The 21,805-nt window shown below is 45.8% G+C and overlaps 1 protein-coding gene across 1 annotated transcript in view; it reads left to right on the top strand.

Moving 5' to 3' along the window:
- Window positions 1-21,805, top strand: part of ECI2 (enoyl-CoA delta isomerase 2) — a 111,581-nt gene that overhangs the window by 40,785 nt on the left and 48,991 nt on the right. Inside the window, exon 10 of the mRNA XM_082258953.1 lies at window positions 2,767-2,918. Coding sequence (XP_082115079.1) covers window positions 2,767-2,918 — 152 coding nt within the window. The remainder of the gene's footprint in view (window positions 1-2,766; window positions 2,919-21,805) is intronic.

Genomic DNA, 21,805 nt, shown 5'->3' with positions numbered 1-21,805 from the left:
AGTGGCTCCAGACTGGCCTTGCCGGTCTTGGTACGCCGATCTGGTACAGCTGGCCACTGATGCTCCTTGGAGATTTCCTCTCCGGGAAGATCTGCTGTTCCAAGGGCCAATCTTCCATCCTGCTTTTACAGTCGCTGGCTTTGACGGCTTGGCTGTTGAAAGCCAGGTGCTGAAGGACAGAGGGTTGTCTAACTCAGTGATTCTTACACTGTTAAAAGCTAGAAAAAACTACTTCTAGGAAGATTTACCATTGTGCATGGAAGACGTACATTGCGTGGTGTGAATCTCTCCGGGTTCACCCTTGTTCCTTTTCGATGGCTCGGATCTTGGCTTTCCTCCAACGAGGGGTTGTGCAGCGCTTGGCCTTGAGTACCATCAAGGGCCAGGTCTCGGCCTTGGCGGTTTTCTTTCAACACCGTTGGCCACACACTTCTTGGTGCATACTGTTCCCCAGGGAGTGCGATCTCCTTTGCCGCCGTGGGACCTCAATTTGGTGTTGTCCGCTCTTCAGAAGCCTCCCTTTGAAAATATTCAGGAGATCCCCCTGCTTATGTTGTCTCAGAAGGTGGCCTTTTTAGTGGGCATTACTTCAACCCACAGGGTGTCTCTACTGGCGGTGTTGTCGTTCACCTTACCTGGTTGTTCTGCGTCCCTGACTTTCATCTGAATAAACACATTGTGTTGCCCTCCCTGTGTCCCAAGCCTAAGCATCCTAAGGAAGTTGCCTTGCACTCCATAGATGTGGTTTGGGCAATAAGGGTGTATCTGGCAGCTACAGTCTTTTAGAAAACCAGACTAACTATTTGTCACGGATGGACCTCGCAAGGGGCTAGCTACTTCTGCTGTGACTATTCCCAGATGGATCAGACAGCTTGTATTTCAGGCTTATTCTATTAAGGGTCAGGTTCCTCCTTTCCCTGTCAAGGCGCGCTCTACTCGGGCGCTTAGTGCCTCCTGGGCCTTCCGTCATCAGGCGTCAGTGATGCAGGTTTGCAGGCAGCTACCTGGTCCTCTGTACACACATTCACAAAGATTTATAAAGTGGATGTGTTGGCATCTGCGGAAGCTTCTTTTGGCCACAAAGTTTTGCAGGCTGCTGTTTAGAGGACTTGTCCTCTTTGAGGGTGTTTTTTTCAGGTGGGCTCCAGTTGTTGACAGTTGAGCTCCAAGTTACCTGGTTGGCTATGTTGTGGGAAGTTGGGGAAGTTTGTTTTTTCTGCCCTGCCCACCCCTCATGTTTGACACTGCTTTGGGACGTTCATATAGTCAAGAAGATGAAGAACGGTGTCCCTCAATGAACAAAAGAGAAAATGGGGATTTTTGTCTTACCGTAAAATCCATTTCTCTGATGTTCGTTGACGGACACAGCACCTGCCCCTCTATGGAGTTGGGTTTTTTCCTTCTGACACTGCTTATTACAAAACTGAATACCTGTAGCAGCAAGTGGGAGTATACCCTCAGGGACTGCCCTATAGGCTTGTTCAAGCTTTTTCCCTGCCTACTGTCCTACTCCTCTAGGGGCAGTATAAACCCTACGGTCAAGAAGATGAAGAGCTGTGTCCGTAAATGAACAGAGAAATGGATTTTACGTTAAGACAAAAATCCAATTTTTTTTCCTGCTATGCACATAGAACACAGCCGGTGCCATTTCTACTGTCAACTCATACAGCTTACAAGCTAAAGACATACAGTGTAGCACAATTAGTAAATATTATATGTTTTCAAACCTGCCGATGTTTGAGTTAGTTTGTAGGCAAATATAATATTAGATTAAACCAGTGATGAGCGGTGCCTGGCTTCCTCTAGACATGACACTTGTCATTCAGACCAAAGAGTTAAAGTGGAGTTCCACCCTAAAATTTAACATCGGTCCATCTTCTTGCTCCGGGTCACCTGAAAAACAAATGGATAATCGCAATTTTTTTTTTTTACTTGCCTTGTTTTAGAAGAAAATATACTCACCTTACTTCCTCCCTCTGCGGCCACGGCCCGTCGTCACTTCCTGGCTTGCAATGATTCCTGGGAGCTGAACGTCATCGCTCCCAGGAATCAATGCGCCTGCACCGGCCCCGACGTCAGTTCCGGGGCAGGCGTGTCATACCTTGCTAAACAGCTTCTGGGCATGCCCAGAACCTGTGCAGGGATGACGCTGCAGCCCCGGAAGTGACGGCGGGGCCGGTGCAGTGCATCGTGGGACGGAAGAGGACGCCGAAGAGGATCGCGCTGGCTTCAGCTGCCCACACCTGAGATGGCAGCGCTGGACAAGACATTTTCGAGGTAAGTATTTCTTCTGAAAGGTAAGTGCAACCTGGGACAGTTCAGAGGATATCCATTGTGGAATGCACTAGCCCTGACTGTACCGGGGGTATTTTTATGTATTTTTTTTTTTTGTTTTAGGTGGAACTCCGCTTTAAATCTTTGTTTCATCAGACCAAAGAATTTTGTTTTAGTCTGAGAGTTGTTATAGAGAACTATAAGGGGGATGAGGGGCTTTCCAGAGAATCTGTCCCCTTAAATCATAAAGCTTTTTCAGGGATTTTTGCTTTTGCCAGTATTTGAAATAAATTGAAGACTTTATAAAACCAAAATCCTCCCACCGCTGTCCCGCACACAAGGCAGTCATGTTGCAGGCTAAACATTAGGATCTTTGTCCTTTCACTAGTGTGTGTCAGGCTGCATTCTCCAATTTTTTTTTTTTTTTTTCAGCAATACATATGCTAATCTATATGTTCTAACAAAATGGCTTTTCTTTGCTTTTTCCAACAGTCCTTGATTTTTTCCAAGCAGTTAATGCGTGCAACTGAGAAGGAAAAGCTGCATGCTGTGAATATTGAAGAGTGTGAACGCCTCAAGGAGCGCTGGCTGTCAGACGAGTGTATGAATGCAATTATCACTTTTTTCCAAAAGAGAGTAAAATTGTGATTTTTTTTTTTTTTTTTCCAATGGCTTACATTTTGAAATTCTACTAATTTGTAACAACACTTGAACTTTGTTAACCTTTGTTAATATAAATATGTAATTGATATTTTATTAAAAAGATGCATCTGTATGGAATATCCAATGTAAAATAAAGACATATCTAACAAACTGGGATATATTTCCCCCAAAAGCAGTTGTAGATCAGTACCAAGGGCAGCAGGGTAGAAACTGGAACCTCAAGCCACATTAACAATTTCAAGTTTTTCCCATGGGTTCATGCTACGAGTTAAAAGTGCTGAGATCTTTTGGGGGTTTATACAGAGATACAGAAATGACTTTTTTTTTATTGCTGTAATAATCATGATTGGTACCATTGTTGGTAACCAAATGAGCAAGCAATATAAAAGGGATCAACCGATTATCGTAGGCCGATATTTACTTTTTTTTAAGTATCGGCCACAAACATTCTGATATTACTTCAAGTGGTTGTCCCCGAGTGATGCCTGCAGCTACAGACCTCACCCCAGTACCGGTTTTAGGAGCAGACGAACGGCTTTCTTGTAGTAACAACCGATGCAGCTAAGCAGCCGCTCGGTTGTTTTTACAAGCAGTGGGAGGGGACGCCCCCCCACTCCCCCTGCTCCACTCTGGTCTCCTTTCCCAAGTGACCAACCGGCACATATGCCGGCTGGCAAAAGACCCGAACAAAGCCGGAATCGGCTTTGATCGGGTGCCTGATGTCATTACATCACTTAGTTACTGAAGCCTTAAAGGCTCAAGATTTTAAAAAATGACCGCATTCAAAACAGCCAAACTTGGTGTTTTGAATGCATTTAAGTGCAGAGGAGGGGTTTGGGGTCTTACAGACCCCAGATTTCTCCAGAACGAGTACCTGGCACTGCCTATTACTGTCAAAGGGATGTTTACATTCCTTGTGACAGCAATAGATTGATTAAAAGGACAGTGTAAAAATAAAAAAACTTTAAATGTGCAGAATATCGGCTATCAGCCTTGAAGGGTGGCCGGAAAATCGGTATCGGCCTTGAAAAAAACTTTTATCAATCAATCCCTACAATATAAATTGTGCCTAGGATAGCATTATTTCTTAAAATTGTCTTGGTAAGAAAACTCCATAAACTAAATAGAAACACTTTAAGCTAGTTATATCCATTTGATAGGGGTTGATTAGGACATCTGAAACTTGAAGTTTCTTCTACCTTTCTTAGCAGGCCAGGACAAATTCAGAGGCAGCACCGTTCCAGAGGTACTATGTACACTATATTATCAAAAGTATTGGGACACCTGCCTTTACACACATACTTTACTGACCTCCCAGTCTTAGTAAGGTTCAATATTGAGTTGGCCTACCCTTTGCAGCTATAACGGCTTCAACTCTTCTGGCAAGGCTGTCCACAAGATTTAGGGGTGTTTCTATGGTAATGTTTGACCATTCTCCAGAAGCGCATTTATGAGGTCAGGCATTGATGATGAACAAGAAGGCCTGGCTTGCAGTCTCTGCTTTAATTCATCCCAAAGGTGTTCTATTGGGTTGAGGTCAGGACTCTGTGCAGGTCAGTCAAGTTCCTCCACCCCAGACTAGCTCACTTATGTCTTTATGAACCTTGCTTTATGCACTAGTCCAAATCATTTGGTGGAGGGGGGATTATGGTGTGGGGTTGTTTTTCAGGGGTTGGGGTTGACCCTTTAGTTCAACTGAAGAGAACTGCTTAAGGGGTCAGCATACCAGGACATTTTGGACAATTTCATGCTCCTAACTTTATGGGAACAGTTTGGGGATGGCCCCTTCCTGTTCCAACTTGACTGTGCACCATTGCACAAAGCAAGGTCCAAAAAAAGGCATGGATGAGTGAGTTTAATGTCTCCATGGAAGGGTGTGACGTCCGCAGCACGGCTCAGTCACACCCTTCCATCGAATGCTGTATCGCAGTTGTATACTACAGCGTTTTGTGAGTACCCTGATTTTCAATTAAACTTCTGCCTGATCAAGTTATACAGAGAGCACTAGATTTCTTTGCTTTTTTCCATCTATGGCCCTGTGATATGGATGGATGAGCTGTGCTGATCCCGGACCCTCTTTCTCATACCTTGTTGCTGATAACTGATTACCCCTGTTAAGGGACTGCTTTGTCTGACCCTGGGTGGCACCTGGGTCAGACATTAAGGTGAGAGGCTTGCACTTCTGGTGGTGGATTCTCTCACAGTCACTGAGAAGTTTTGGTCACCTTTGTGTTGGAGGAGTTTTTTATCTAGAAATCACAGCACTTTATATACATGTGGATTTTTATATATGTTATTTCCGAAAGGTTTTATTCAATATTCATGTCACGTATTTAATCACATGGACTTTTGTTGCAATATTTTAAGATTGAATATCTTTAATATTTTTCATATGCACTTTGTTTGATTTAGCGCAACACATATTATTTACTGAATCATTTATTTGTGTAGTGGGATCACATTTTAGTGTTTGCAGCTGATCAGATTTTTTTTTAGGTTTCATACTGCGCTGATAGTTTTTCACATTTTTGGTATGCTTTTCAGTAAACAAACATTTCTGTATAAAAAATTCTTTTTTTTTTTTTTATGATAATTTTATGAAATGCACCTGTCTAACAGACATGCTTTACTGCATATACAGGATGATTTTACTGTTGTGGGTTTAGCAAAACTTTAATTAGGGCAGGTTAATTTGAATTAACATTCAGTATACATTAATTCACTATCCAGTCACTGTATTTTGTCTTCAAATGCTATAATTATTGTACTATAGCTACAGTGGGGATCGAAAGTTTGTGCACCCCAGGTAAAAATTTGTATTTAATGTGCATAAAGAAGCCAAAGAAAGATGGAAAAATCTCCAAAATCAAATTACAGATTAGACATTCTTATAATATGTCAACAAAAGTTAGATTTTTTTTCTATCATTGACACTTTCAAAATTACAGAAAACAAAAAAATGGCGTCTGCAAAGGTTTGGGCATAAAGCTCCTTGGAAATTCTGAAGAATCATTTGATATACTTCCCAAATTCCACAAATTATATGTGCCAGAAAGGGACATCAGAATTGTCGCTGTCGTCACTTTCCATACCTGATGACGAATTTTCCCACGAACCGCTATCACTCAGTTCTCCAAGTAACTCAGTTTCGTTGTCGCTGTTCTCCAGTTCGTCTAAAGTGTTTTTGTGCAAAAAAAATGCTTTTTTGGGCGCCATGGTCGTTCTCTATTTTCCAGGCACAAAGCACTGGAAAAGCCCAGGCAGGGCACTGGAAAAGTCACCAGGTGAAATGGCATGATACAGTGTAATCCGTTAGGATCACAGCTTTGCATCATGTCATTTCATTTAGACTTTTGAATTTGTCATTTACACTGTTGAATTTGCCGCCGGTTCCACCCCCCTGCGTCGCAACGCTCGCAGGGAAGGGAACCGGAAGGCAAGTGTCTGCATCGGCCGTGCACAGAGCGGGGAGAGAGTGTGAGGACGCCGGGGGAGGACAGTGGGGGATCGCAGGGAAGGTGAGTAACATTCTGGGGTAATCCCGAGTGTGGATCAGGGTTACCACTTTTGGTACTGAAAGTTAACCCCCGAGCCACACTCGGGAATACCGCTAGGAAGGTTAATAATGAAAAGGTAAAAAATGGTGCAAATAAAATATTTACAGAAAAGTATTACAAAGTGCAATCCGCAACAGAAAGACAAAGGGGTAAGACATGAAAATACTTGCAAGTCCTGGCTTTAGTCAATGAGCAAGGTGATTTATTTGTCTCTTATAACTTCACCAATCTTCCTTTGTTTGATGGTACGCGAGTAGTGTTGAGCGAACACGGACTGTATTATTCGTGTTCGTACCGAATAATTGGATTTTTTGTACCCGAACACGGACACGGACACTTTACTGTATGTTCGGGTAAAAATCCGTGTTCGGTCGTTTTATTTCCGGGTTTTGCATGCTTTGGCGCTCTTTTCATGGCGGGCTTTCAACAGCCAATCAACAATCGTTTAACTGGTGTGCCTTAAGCCATCCCAGCCATGCCTGCAAATGTCTCAGTAGCTGTGATTGGCCGTCTGAAGCATGTGACCAAGTCTTTATAAGTTCGAGGCAGCCGCAGCGGCGTCATTATGCTGCTTAGATTCAGGGACAGAGCACACATCAACGTGCTGGCTGCTGATTAGGGAAAGATAGGCAGGAAAAAACCATTTGTGTCCGGATAGAATTGAGGGACAGGTCGGAGTGTTTAGGCAGGGCGAGTTGTAGGCATTTTAGGGATAGAGTCTGCTGAATTATAGGGTCAGTGTCTTCTACAAACTACAATCGATATTGCTGTGTGGGGGGTGGGGTGAATCTGCACTCAATCCTGATCTACGATCTCTTCTCAATCCTGTTAGGGACAGAGTCTGCTGAATTTTAGGGAAACTGTGTTCTACAAACTACAATCGATATTGCTGTGTGGTGTGGGATTGGAGATAGGCAGGTGTCAGTGATCCACATCCATTTTTCTGTGTGTGAGCTGCAGTGAACACAATCTTTTTGGGCTGCAGTGAACACAATCTTTTTGGGCTGCAGTGAACACAATCTTTTTGGGCTGCAGTGAACACAATCTTTTTGGGCTGCAGTGAACACAATCTTTTTGGGCTGCAGTGAACACAATCTTTTTGGGGTGCAGTGAACAAAATCTTTTTGGGGTGCAGTGAACACAATCCTTTTTGGTGTGCAGTGAACACAATCTTTGTGGGGTGCAGTGAACAAAATCCTTTTTGGGGTGCAGTGAACACAATCTTTTTGGGGTGCAGTGAACAAAATCCTTTTTGGGGTGCAGTGAACAACATCCTTTTTGGGGTGCAGTGAACACAATCTTTTTGGGGTGCAGTGAACAAAATCCTTTGTGGGGTGCAGTGAACACAATCTTTTTGGGGTGGAGTGAACAACATCCTTTTTGGGGTGCAGTGAACAAAATCCTTTTTGGGGTGCAGTGAACAAAATCATTTTTGGGGTGCAGTGAACACAATCTTTTTGGGGTGCAGTGAACACAATCTTTGTGGGGTGCAGTGAACACAATCTTTTTGGGGTGGAGTGAACAACATCCTTTTTGGGGTGCAGTGAACAACATCCTTTTTGGGGTGCAGTGAACACAATCTTTTTGGGGTGCAGTGAACACAATCTTTTTGGGGTGGAGTGAACAACATCCTTTTTGGGGTGCAGTGAACAAAATCATTTTTGGGGTGCAGTGAACACAATCTTTGTGGGGTGCAGTGAACACAATCTTTTTGGGGTGGAGTGAACAACATCCTTTTTGGGGTGCAGTGAACAACATCCTTTTTGGGGTGCAGTGAACACAATCTTTTTGGGGTGCAGTGAACACAATCTTTGTGGGGTACAGTGAACAGAATCTTTGTGGGGTGCAGTGAACACAATCTTTGGGGGGTACAGTGAACACAATCTTTGTGGGGTGCAGTGAACACAATCATTGTGGGGTGCAGTGAACTCAATCTTTGTGGGGTACAGTGAACACAATCTCATACTTCTGAAGGTTTGAGGGTGCTGCCTGTTCCATACTCCCCCTACTCCTCATCTAGCCTTTTAGGGGTACAAACAATAGTAATTGGGGCCTAGTGTGGTTGTGTACGTGTGATATACATACACTTTTTTGGGATCATATTTTCTATTCCGCTATTTAATCAAAAACCTTTGGGGATCAGTTAAATTGGGGGATAGTCTGTGTTGGTACGTGTGAGAGAGATCCACCTTTCCAAGTTGTTGGGGTTCATCTCATACTTCTGAAGGTTTGAGGGTGCTGCCTGTTCCATACTCCCCCCTACTCCTAGCCTTTTAGGGGTACAAACAATAGTAATTGGGGCCTAGTGTGGTTGTGTACGTGTGATATACATACACTTTTTTGGGATCATATTTTCTATTCCGCTATTTAATCAAAAACCTTTGGGGATCAGTTAAATTGGGGGATAGTCTGTGTTGGTACGTGTGAGAGAGATCCACCTTTCCAAGTTGTTGGGGTTCATCTCATACTTCTGAAGGTTTGAGGGTGCTGCCTGTTCCATACTCCCCCTACTCCTAGCCTTTTAGGGGTACAAACAATAGTAATTGGGGCCTAGTGTGGTTGTGTACGTGTGATATACATACACTTTTTTGGGATCATATTTTCTATTCCGCTATTTAATCAAAAACCTTTGGGGATCAGTTAAATTGGGGGATAGTCTGTGTTGGTACGTGTGAGAGAGATCCACCTTTCCAAGTTGTTGGGGTTCATCTCATACTTCTGAAGGTTTGAGGGTGCTGCCTGTTCCATACTCCCCCTACTCCTAGCCTTTTAGGGGTACAAACAATAGTAATTGGGGCCTAGTGTGGTTGTGTACGTGTGATATACATACACTTTTTTGGGATCATATTTTCTATTCCGCTATTTAATCAAAAACCTTTGGGGATCAGTTAAATTGGGGGATAGTCTGTGTTGGTACGTGTGAGAGAGATCCACCTTTCCAAGTTGTTGGGGTTCATCTCATACTTCTGAAGGTTTGAGGGTGCTGCCTGTTCCATACTCCCCCTACTCCTAGCCTTTTAGGGGTACAAACAATAGTAATTGGGGCCTAGTGTGGTTGTGTACGTGTGATATACATACACTTTTTTGGGATCATATTTTCTATTCCGCTATTTAATCAAAAACCTTTGGGGATCAGTTAAATTGGGGGATAGTCTGTGTTGGTACGTGTGAGAGAGATCCACCTTTCCAAGTTGTTGGGGTTCATCTCATACTTCTGAAGGTTTGAGGGTGCTGCCTGTTCCATACTCCCCCTACTCCTAGCCTTTTAGGGGTACAAACAATAGTAATTGGGGCCTAGTGTGGTTGTGTACGTGTGATATACATACACTTTTTTGGGATCATATTTTCTATTCCGCTATTTAATCAAAAACCTTTGGGGATCAGTTAAATTGGGGGATAGTCTGTGTTGGTACGTGTGAGAGAGATCCACCTTTCCAAGTTGTTGGGGTTCATCTCATACTTCTGAAGGTTTGAGGGTGCTGCCTGTTCCATACTCCCCCTACTCCTAGCCTTTTAGGGGTACAAACAATAGTAATTGGGGCCTAGTGTGGTTGTGTACGTGTGATATACATACACTTTTTTGGGATCATATTTTCTATTCCGCTATTTAATCAAAAACCTTTGGGGATCAGTTAAATTGGGGGATAGTCTGTGTTGGTACGTGTGAGAGAGATCCACCTTTCCAAGTTGTTGGGGTTCATCTCATACTTCTGAAGGTTTGAGGGTGCTGCCTGTTCCATACTCCCCCCTACTCCTAGCCTTTTAGGGGTACAAACAATAGTAATTGGGGCCTAGTGTGGTTGTGTACGTGTGATATACATACACTTTTTTGGGATCATATTTTCTATTCCGCTATTTAATCAAAAACCTTTGGGGATCAGTTAAATTGGGGGATAGTCTGTGTTGGTACGTGTGAGAGAGATCCACCTTTCCAAGTTGTTGGGGTTCATCTCATACTTCTGAAGGTTTGAGGGTGCTGCCTGTTCCATACTCCCCCTACTCCTAGCCTTTTAGGGGTACAAACAATAGTAATTGGGGCCTAGTGTGGTTGTGTACGTGTGATATACATACACTTTTTTGGGATCATATTTTCTATTCCGCTATTTAATCAAAAACCTTTGGGGATCAGTTAAATTGGGGGATAGTCTGTGTTGGTACGTGTGAGAGAGATCCACCTTTCCAAGTTGTTGGGGTTCATCTCATACTTCTGAAGGTTTGAGGGTGCTGCCTGTTCCATACTCCCCCTACTCCTAGCCTTTTAGGGGTACAAACAATAGTAATTGGGGCCTAGTGTGGTTGTGTACGTGTGATATACATACACTTTTTTGGGATCATATTTTCTATTCCGCTATTTAATCAAAAACCTTTGGGGATCAGTTAAATTGGGGGATAGTCTGTGTTGGTACGTGTGAGAGAGATCCACCTTTCCAAGTTGTTGGGGTTCATCTCATACTTCTGAAGGTTTGAGGGTGCTGCCTGTTCCATACTCCCCCTACTCCTAGCCTTTTAGGGGTACAAACAATAGTAATTGGGGCCTAGTGTGGTTGTGTACGTGTGATATACATACACTTTTTTGGGATCATATTTTCTATTCCGCTATTTAATCAAAAACCTTTGGGGATCAGTTAAATTGGGGGATAGTCTGTGTTGGTACGTGTGAGAGAGATCCACCTTTCCAAGTTGTTGGGGTTCATCTCATACTTCTGAAGGTTTGAGGGTGCTGCCTGTTCCATACTCCCCCTACTCCTAGCCTTTTAGGGGTACAAACAATAGTAATTGGGGCCTAGTGTGGTTGTGTACGTGTGATATACATACACTTTTTTGGGATCATATTTTCTATTCCGCTATTTAATCAAAAACCTTTGGGGATCAGTTAAATTGGGGGATAGTCTGTGTTGGTACGTGTGAGAGAGATCCACCTTTCCAAGTTGTTGGGGTTCATCTCATACTTCTGAAGGTTTGAGGGTGCTGCCTGTTCCATACTCCCCCTACTCCTAGCCTTTTAGGGGTACAAACAATAGTAATTGGGGCCTAGTGTGGTTGTGTACGTGTGATATACATACACTTTTTTGGGATCATATTTTCTATTCCGCTATTTAATCAAAAACCTTTGGGGATCAGTTAAATTGGGGGATAGTCTGTGTTGGTACGTGTGAGAGAGATCCACCTTTCCAAGTTGTTGGGGTTCATCTCATACTTCTGAAGGTTTGAGGGTGCTGCCTGTTCCATACTCCCCCTACTCCTAGCCTTTTAGGGGTACAAACAATAGTAATTGGGGCCTAGTGTGGTTGTGTACGTGTGATATACATACACTTTTTTGGGATCATATTTTCTATTCCGCTATTTAATCAAAAACCTTTGGGGATCAGTTAAATTGGGGGATAGTCTGTGTTGGTACGTGTGAGAGAGATCCACCTTTCCAAGTTGTTGGGGTGCATCTCATACTTCTGAAGGTTTGAGGGTGCTGCCTGTTCCATACTCCCCCTACTCCTAGCCTTTTAGGGGTACAAACAATAGTAATTGGGGCCTAGTGTGGTTGTGTACGTGTGATATACATACACTTTTTTGGGATCATATTTTCTATTCCGCTATTTAATCAAAAACCTTTGGGGATCAGTTAAATTGGGGGATAGTCTGTGTTGGTACGTGTGAGAGAGATCCACCTTTCCAAGTTGTTGGGGTTCATCTCATACTTCTGAAGGTTTGAGGGTGCTGCCTGTTCCATACTCCCCCTACTCCTAGCCTTTTAGGGGTACAAACAATAGTAATTGGGGCCTAGTGTGGTTGTGTACGTGTGATATACATACACTTTTTTGGGATCATATTTTCTATTCCGCTATTTAATCAAAAACCTTTGGGGATCAGTTAAATTGGGGGATAGTCTGTGTTGGTACGTGTGAGAGAGATCCACCTTTCCAAGTTGTTGGGGTTCATCTCATACTTCTGAAGGTTTGAGGGTGCTGCCTGTTCCATACTCCCCCTACTCCTAGCCTTTTAGGGGTACAAACAATAGTAATTGGGGCCTAGTGTGGTTGTGTACGTGTGATATACATACACTTTTTTGGGATCATATTTTCTATTCCGCTATTTAATCAAAAACCTTTGGGGATCAGTTAAATTGGGGGATAGTCTGTGTTGGTACGTGTGAGAGAGATCCACCTTTCCAAGTTGTTGGGGTTCATCTCATACTTCTGAAGGTTTGAGGGTGCTGCCTGTTCCATACTCCCCCTACTCCTAGCCTTTTAGGGGTACAAACAATAGTAATTGGGGCCTAGTGTGGTTGTGTACGTGTGATATACATACACTTTTTTGGGATCATATTTTCTATTCCGCTATTTAATCAAAAACCTTTGGGGATCAGTTAAATTGGGGGATAGTCTGTGTTGGTACGTGTGAGAGAGATCCACCTTTCCAAGTTGTTGGGGTTCATCTCATACTTCTGAAGGTTTGAGGGTGCTGCCTGTTCCATACTCCCCCTACTCCTAGCCTTTTAGGGGTACAAACAATAGTAATTGGGGCCTAGTGTGGTTGTGTACGTGTGATATACATACACTTTTTTGGGATCATATTTTCTATTCCGCTATTTAATCAAAAACCTTTGGGGATCAGTTAAATTGGGGGATAGTCTGTGTTGGTACGTGTGAGAGAGATCCACCTTTCCAAGTTGTTGGGGTTCATCTCATACTTCTGAAGGTTTGAGGGTGCTGCCTGTTCCATACTCCCCCTACTCCTAGCCTTTTAGGGGTACAAACAATAGTAATTGGGGCCTAGTGTGGTTGTGTACGTGTGATATACATACACTTTTTTGGGATCATATTTTCTATTCCGCTATTTAATCAAAAACCTTTGGGGATCAGTTAAATTGGGGGATAGTCTGTGTTGGTACGTGTGAGAGAGATCCACCTTTCCAAGTTGTTGGGGTTCATCTCATACTTCTGAAGGTTTGAGGGTGCTGCCTGTTCCATACTCCCCCTACTCCTAGCCTTTTAGGGGTACAAACAATAGTAATTGGGGCCTAGTGTGGTTGTGTACGTGTGATATACATACACTTTTTTGGGATCATATTTTCTATTCCGCTATTTAATCAAAAACCTTTGGGGATCAGTTAAATTGGGGGATAGTCTGTGTTGGTACGTGTGAGAGAGATCCACCTTTCCAAGTTGTTGGGGTTCATCTCATACTTCTGAAGGTTTGAGGGTGCTGCCTGTTCCATACTCCCCCTACTCCTAGCCTTTTAGGGGTACAAACAATAGTAATTGGGGCCTAGTGTGGTTGTGTACGTGTGATATACATACACTTTTTTGGGATCATATTTTCTATTCCGCTATTTAATCAAAAACCTTTGGGGATCAGTTAAATTGGGGGATAGTCTGTGTTGGTACGTGTGAGAGAGATCCACCTTTCCAAGTTGTTGGGGTTCATCTCATACTTCTGAAGGTTTGAGGGTGCTGCCTGTTCCATACTCCCCCTACTCCTCATCTAGCCTTTTAGGGGTACAAACAATAGTAATTGGGGCCTAGTGTGGTTGTGTACGTGCGAGATACATACACTTTTTTTGATCATATTTCCTATTCCGCTATTCAATAAAAACCTTTGAGGATCAATTGAATTGCGGGATAGTCTGTGTCGGTACGTGTGAGAGAGATCCACCTTTCCAAGTTGTTGGGGTTCATCTCATACTTCTGAAGGTTTGAGGGTGCTGCCTGTTCCATACTCCCCCTACTCCTCATCTAGCCTTTTAGGGGTACAAACAATAGTAATTGGGGCCTAGTGTGGTTGTGTACGTGTGATATACATACACTTTTTTTGGATCATATTTTCTATTCCGCTATTCAATAAAAACCTTTCTAGGGCAAGATCTTAAATTACAGAAATATGAGGAGACCGTCAAATAAGGGCCGTGGCCTGGGTCGTGGTGCTGCTGGTAGAGCTCCTGTTGCAAGGAGAGGACATGGTCGATCTGTGCCAGCTACACGCACAAGTGAAACACCTTCCTCAAGTGTGAGTAGGCGACAGAACCTGCATCAGTATTTGGTAGGGCATCAAACGCCCCTAGAAGTGATGAGGCCAGAACAAGTTGAGGCGATAGTAGATTGGTTTGCTGCTGACAGTGCCTCCAGTTCCTTCACATTGTCTCCCACCCAGTCTACTGCAGAAAGGTCAGAGTTGGCACCTGCAGCCAATGTCCAACCGTCTTTCACCTCACCCCCTTGCAAATCAGGCCAGCAGTCTGAGCCCCAAGCCATACAGCAGTCTCTTATTCTTTTTGAGGACTCTGTCAGCAGGGTTTCCCAGGGCCATCCACCTAGCCCTGCCCCAGAAGTGGAAGAGATTGAGTGCAGCGATGCCCAACCACTTATTTCTCAAGATGAGTACATGCAAGGATCATCGCAGCACGTCTCCGATGATGACGAAACGCAGGTGCCAACTGCTGCGGCGTTCAGCATTGTGGAGACCGACAAGGAGGGCAGGGGTGAAGACTGGGTGGAAGATGATGTGGAGGACGATGAGGTCCTCGACCCCACATGGAATGAACGTCATGCAGGTGACCTGAGTAGTTTGGAGGAAGAGGCGGTGGTCGCACAGAGCCACCAGCACAGCAGAAGAGGGAGCAGGGTGCAGAAGCGGAGCGGCCGTGCCCTAGACACTACGCCCGCTACTGCCCAACGCAGCAAGGGAACGAGCGCACCAAAGTCAGCTCAAAGGAGTTCTCTAGCGTGGAAGTTCTTTAGAAAATGTGCTGATGACAGGACACGAGTGGTTTGCACCCTGTGCAATCAGAGCTTGAAGCGAGGCATGAACCTTCTCAACCTGAGCACAACCTGCATGATCAGGCATCTAAGTGCAAAGCACGAGCTGCAGTGGAGTACACACCTTCAAAACCAAGAAACGTCTCTGGCTCATCCTGCTTCCTCTTCTGCTGCAGTCTCGGCCGCTCCAGCCACATCTGTAGTGATACCGGCACCTGCCACCCCGCAAACAGACGATCTGTCAGCAACACCACCACCTGGGTCACCAACAACCATCTCCACAATGTCCCGTGGAAGCGTTCAGCTTTCCATCTCCCAAACACTTGAGAGGAAGAGGAAGTACCCCCCTACCCACCCGCGATCCCTGGCCCTGAATGCCAGCATTTCAAAATTATTGGCCTTTGAAATGCTGTCATTCCGTCTGGTGGAGACGCACAGTTTTAAAAACCTTATGTCGGTGGCTGTCCCACAGTACGTCGTGCCCAGCCGCCACTACTTTTCCAGGCAAGCCATCCCTTCCCTGCACAACCAAGTGGGGGAAAATATCAGGTGTGCACTGCGCAACGCCATCTGTGCCAAGGTCCACCTAACTACGGATACGTGGACCAGTAAGCACGGTCAGGGGCGTTATATCTCCCTAACGGCACACTGGGTAAATGCAGTGGCGGATGGGCCTGAGGCGGATAGCAATTTGGCGCATGTCCTTCCACCACCGAGGATTGCAGGGCGCTTCAGTTTGCCTCCTGTTCGTAACTCCTCCTACTCCGCTTCCTCATCCTCTACCGCCTCCTCATCCGGACAGCGTAACACCTTCACCACCAACTTCAGCACGGCCAGGGGTAAACGACAGCAGGCAGTTTTACAACTTGCCTGTTTGGGGGACAAACCACACACCGCGCAGGAGTTGTGGAGGAGCATGGAACAGCAGACAAATGAGTGGTTGCTGCCAGCGAGCCTCAAGCCCGGCCTGGTGGTGTGTGATAACGGGCGAAATATCATAGCAGCTCTGGGCCTAGCCGGTTTGACGCACATCCCTTGCCTGGCGCATGTGCTGAATTTGGTGGTGCAGAGGTTCCTTAAAAACTACCCCGATATGTCAGAGCTGCTGCAGAAAGTGCGGGCCGTTTGTGCGCACTTTCGGCGTTCTCACCCTGCTGCTGCTCGCCTGGCAGCGCTGCAGCGTAACTTCGGCCTTCCCGCTCACCGCCTCATATGTGACGTGCCCACAAGGTGGAACTCCACCTTGCACATGCTGGAAAGACTGTGCGAGCAGCAGCAGGCCATAGTGGAGTTTCAGCTGCAGCACGCACGCGTGAGTCGCTCTGCGGAACAGCACCACTTCACCACCAATAACTGGGCCTCCATGCGAGACCTGTGTGCCTTGTTGCGCTGTTTTGAGTACTCCACCAACATGGCCAGTGGCAATGACGCCGTTCTCAGCTTAACTATCCCACTTCTATGCCTCCTTGAAAAAACAATTCGGGCGATGATGGAAGAGGATGTGGCACAGGATGAGGAGGAGGAGGAGGATGAAGAGGTAACATTTCCAAGGCTTTCAGGGCAGTCATTCGCAAGGGGCTCCGAGGGTGGGTTCCTGCACACGCAAACGCCAGGGACGCAATTGTCCAGCAGGGGCACAGTTCTGGAGGATGAGGAGGATGAGGAGGAGGAGGAGCTGGAGGAGGAGATGGAACCATGTTCACAGCAGGGTGGCACCCAGGCCAGCTCATGGCCATCACTGGTGCGTGGCTGGGGGGATACAGAGGACACGGACGATACACCTCCCACAGAGGACAGCCTTTCGTCGCCTCTGGGCAGCCTGGCACACATGAGCGATTACATGCTGCAGTGTCTCCACAACGACCGCCGAGTTGCCCACATTCTAACTTGTGCTGATTACTGGGTGGCCACGCTGCTGGATCCCCGTTACAAGGACAACGTACCGTCCTTAATTCACTCACTGGAGCGCGATCGCAAGATGCGCGAGTACAAGCGCACGCTGGTAGACGCCATGCTGCTGGCATTCCCATCTGACAGCGGGGCCACAGTGGAAGCACAAGGCAGAGGAGGAGGAGGAGGAGGTCGCCAACGCAACCAGGGCACCGCCAGCACCTCAGAAGGCAGGGTTAGCATGGCCGAAATGTGGAAAAGCTTTGTCAGCACGCCACAACAAACAGCAGCACCAGCAGCTCAGATGGAACGTCTTAGCAGGAGGCAGCATTTTACCAACATGGTGGAGCAGTATGTGTGCACACGCCTACATGTAGTGAATGACGGGTCTGCCCCCTTCAACTTCTGGGTCTCCAAATTGGGCACATGGCCTGAGCTTGCCCTTTACGCCTTGGAGGTGCTGGCGTGCCCTGCAGCCAGTGTATTATCTGAACGGGTATTTAGCACGGCTGGGGGCGTTATAACAGACAAGCGCAGCCGCCTGTCCAGAGACAATGTGGACAAGCTCACGTTCATTAAAATGAACCAGGCATGGATCCCACGGGACTTTTCCGTACCTTATGCAGAATAGCAATGGATACCGACCTTACCCACCCATTGTTCCATTTTTGCTCTTTCTCACTCTTTTGGGGTGTACCCTCATTTAAAATTTTTGAAAAGAAGCAGTGTTGGCTACCTCGTCCTCCTCCTCAGGGCCAGATTAATGTAGGGGCTATTGGAGCTGCAGCTCCAGGCCCCTACCTTTTATATAGGCCCCGGGTTGGCCATATTCACTGTTACCGCTCTTCTGTCACTTGTAAACACAGAAGTCTGGCTTCTATGCTCGCTTCCCCAGGCAGCACCCTCAGAACCTCCCCACACAGCGTGAAGGCCGGACAAGGAGGGACAGTTGGCGATGCATGGATGTGTTTATGGGCTTCAGAGACAGCATCCCATGTTGAATTAGGCATGCATGGCTGCACCCTTCCTCCTCTGGGTGCATGGCAAGGCACGGCCCTTAAGGCCCTTCAAAATCCTCAGCACCAAGCCCATGATGCTGTTAATCCGGCCCTGGTCCTCCTCCACCGCCGCTTCCACCTACACCGCCCATAGGTGTGCGCAGCCTATTGCATTAAGGTGTGCACCCCAAAGTTGAAATACACATGCATGTGTTTGCCAGCAGGGAGAGTAATGTATCGGGGCCATGTACCTGTAGGCAAGGAGAAATAGAGCAGAGCAGGTCCCAGGGAGATCTTTCCCATCTCCTCACTGGCAATGCTATGTGCCCTAGGTGATTAGGGTGTGCCCAGGCACACCCAGCACACCCTGTGCGCACGCCTATGTCACCGCCACATCCACCACCACCTCAACCTCCCTCCTACTCCATATGGGCCTCGTCCTTCAGAGATGAAGAAGAACATTGTTTTATTTTTCTGTTTTTTTTTTGTTGTTTTAAGTTATTTCCCTATCCACATTTGTTTGCAGAGCACTTGCCATGCTCTTAATTACGTTTTGCTGCCATTTGCAGCACTCTAGCCCTTTCCTTTGGTGTTTTAGAGCCATTTTAGTGCCTTAAAGTTCGGGTCCCCATTGACTTCAATGGGGTTCGGTGTCCGGGAAAAGTTCGGTAAAAGTCCGGGACACGGACCCGGACTTTTTTTTAAAGTTCGGCCGAACCCGTCGAACACGGACATCTAGGTGTTCGCTCAACCCTATACGCGAGAGCTGACAACTTTCAGGGCAGCCTCCTTTTCTTGCTAGGGAGGGGATGTTGTCAGAAATTGTCTGACCAGTCAAGAGTCTTCAGGGGTGGCAATGAGATGTCCCTGTTTTATGATCATGCCACAGAGCCAGTTTTCTATAGGTATTAATCTCCTTGAATACCTACATGTTACAGTCTGCCATTACCTTTAGAGTGAATATAGACATGACAGGTTTCAGATGCCCAGTTTGCCTATGAGAGTAGTTGTGTTTGTACTCAAAACACTACAAATTAACTGAGGGAGTTAAATATGTCCTTATTCTGGCTGTACTGTGGTTATTTCAGAAGTTATGAAATGCACTGGAATTATGGATTCTACCACGGGAGAGAGACAGCAAAGTGTATTGCTAATTCAGCTAAAGTATTTATGACTGTTAAATGACTGATGTGCCCAAGACCAGATCAAGTATCTATTAAAACTCCAGCCAACTAAAGGAGGCAAGTCAGACAGTTTTATGGGGCAGTGAGATGTGTATTGGGAGTAGATTCTGCTAGTCCTATTAACAGACTGATAAGTGGGTCTGGCATGCAATGGGGAGGTTGTGGATTGTAAAAACGGAAGGAGGAGAGAGGGGGAAATGTCACTGTGGCTATGTCTCTTCTTCTGACAAAATGGTTAGGATGAACTGAGATCTGAACAAAATGGTTGTCGCATACAGCTTTTCTTGGGCCCAATGCACACGACCAATACATTTAGCATATTAGGTTGGAGCAGCAGTGGCTGGAAAACAGGGAGGGCAAAATGTGAGCTTAAACTCGTCTCGTCCTGTTGCAAATTAAAATATCCTTGCTAAACTAAACTTCAGCCAATTTAGGATAACACCTACTTTATATTTGTTACATGTCTGCGTTTACATAAGATTACTAAAAAAACTTTTCTGAAACCTCTGCTATGTATTGAAAACTCTGCTATTCAGAGGGGGCAAGCGAGTTAATGTTTACCAAAATTAACCGTATCTTTACTGTGCTGGCAGATCTTCTCTGTTGTAAACTAGGCTGATTAAAGCGGATTCCCCTGGGTTACCCATAGCAACGACTTGTAAATTCTTAACCCTTTAAGTCCTTGACTCAGTCAGTAAACAGTACAGGGGATTTGATTTTTGTTGTTTTTATTTTATAATGGGATGAGAGAAGGGATGAGTGGGATACTCCGACTTGAACTTTGCACAATGTGAGGGACATCTATCTGTAGTGTGTGACCAGGCCGCTGCTTCACCCTGCCACAGAAGTGAAGATAAATTGACTGTTCCTGTTGGGATATTCTCTTCAGGGTTTAACAACTCGGCACCCCCTTTACTATCACTGTCTGTGTGCTGACACCTGTCCGCTGACTCTAGCCAATGGAGTGGTACCCTTCCAGGGCAGACCATTGGCAAGTCCCTGTACTCACGGACACTGTTTTTCCAGAGTTGCACTGCCTTCAACTCCTCAGTCAGCTTCACTGGACCTCTGGGTTCAGCCACATCACTGGTTCACTAGGCTGACTGCCTGTGACCACCTTTCCTTCCTGACAGGAGCAGAGACAGCCGTCACCCTCCTCCTGGGACTCTGCTTCCCGCCAAAGACGCCCTGTCACGTGCCCCCAGATTTTATGACCAATCCCAGGATGCACTGCGGTTGTGCCCTCCCACTGGGACAGCCACAAAAGCCTGTGTGTCACTGGCTGGGTTTCCTCCACTTTCCAACAGGCTCCCCTATTGGATACAGTGGGGACACTCCCTCAGACGAAATGAATCACACGTGGACACATGTAACAGGCAAAACTAGAAATCCTGCTCCCTGATAAGCAGACAGAGCAACTGTGGTTTTCCTGCTGCTTTCCTGTTAAGCTGAAATGCCAAAACTATATCTACTATCTAGCACCTGACTAGGAGGGTGCTAAACTAGATTTGAACACGTCTGTCCTAACGAATGGGTAAATATCTGGAAGCTGGATTTCTGCATTGTATGCTAAACACAGCGTGTCCCGCCTTTATCAGTGGGCATAGATTGAGTTTCCTCACATTTCAAATTGTTCATAGTAGCTTGCAGAGTACTGCACCAAATAAACACCTAGAAAGTTAAGAAAAATGTTTTTGTTTAAATATATTTAGGTATGCTGTGTGAATTGGAGCACATAACAGGCACACAGTGGGCGGTTTCAAAAATTTGATTTAATATTTGGCAACATGCTTTTTTTTTCTGTTTCAAAAAGTTTTATTGGAAAACTTTTCCAAGGAAAAGTGGCATTGAACATTGATAGTAGGTTCACATCTGTTTGAGGCACCAGCTTTTGCTGCGCATTTTTATATGCGGTACACTAGCCCTCCCCCAAATTCTTACCTCAGCCCAATCTCGATCCATCGATATGCCAGAGAGCAGAGACTCTCTCCCTCCTTGTTGGCTCAGACACAGCAATGAGAGCCATTGCCTCCTGCCGTCCGGCACAACCAGCAAGGAGAGGACAGGGCCGAGCCACGCTCAGTGTGTTCTATGGACACAGAGTGAGGCTCGGTAGCAAGCATGCACAAGTGCCCCCATAGGAAGAGGCTTGCTATGGGGGCGCTCTGCAGGGAAGAGCCAACGGAGGACACCAGAAGAGGAGGATCGGGTCTGCTCTGTGCAAAACTATTGCACAGAGCAGGTAAGTATACCATTTATTTTCATTTAATAAAATGAGCATTTAGAAACAAGCTTGCACATGTGGAGTGGGGAACCAGCTGTTGTTCTTCAGGAATCCACAACCGGCTTCCATACCCATGATGGCGGCACTGAAGTTTCTCTTTAAGGGCCAGTTCACACCTGCATGTGATGAGAGAAAGGTACATTCCATGCGTGTTTCCCGCACTGCAGGGGAATGCAATGCACTTGTGATCTGCATGTGGGTGCTA

Source organism: Pelophylax lessonae (assembly GCF_965119305.1).
Source record: "Pelophylax lessonae genome assembly, chromosome: 5".
Classification (NCBI taxonomy): domain Eukaryota; kingdom Metazoa; phylum Chordata; class Amphibia; order Anura; family Ranidae; genus Pelophylax; species Pelophylax lessonae.
The sequence above is the reverse complement of the archived record's forward strand: the minus strand, read 5'-3'. Positions and strand labels throughout refer to the sequence as shown.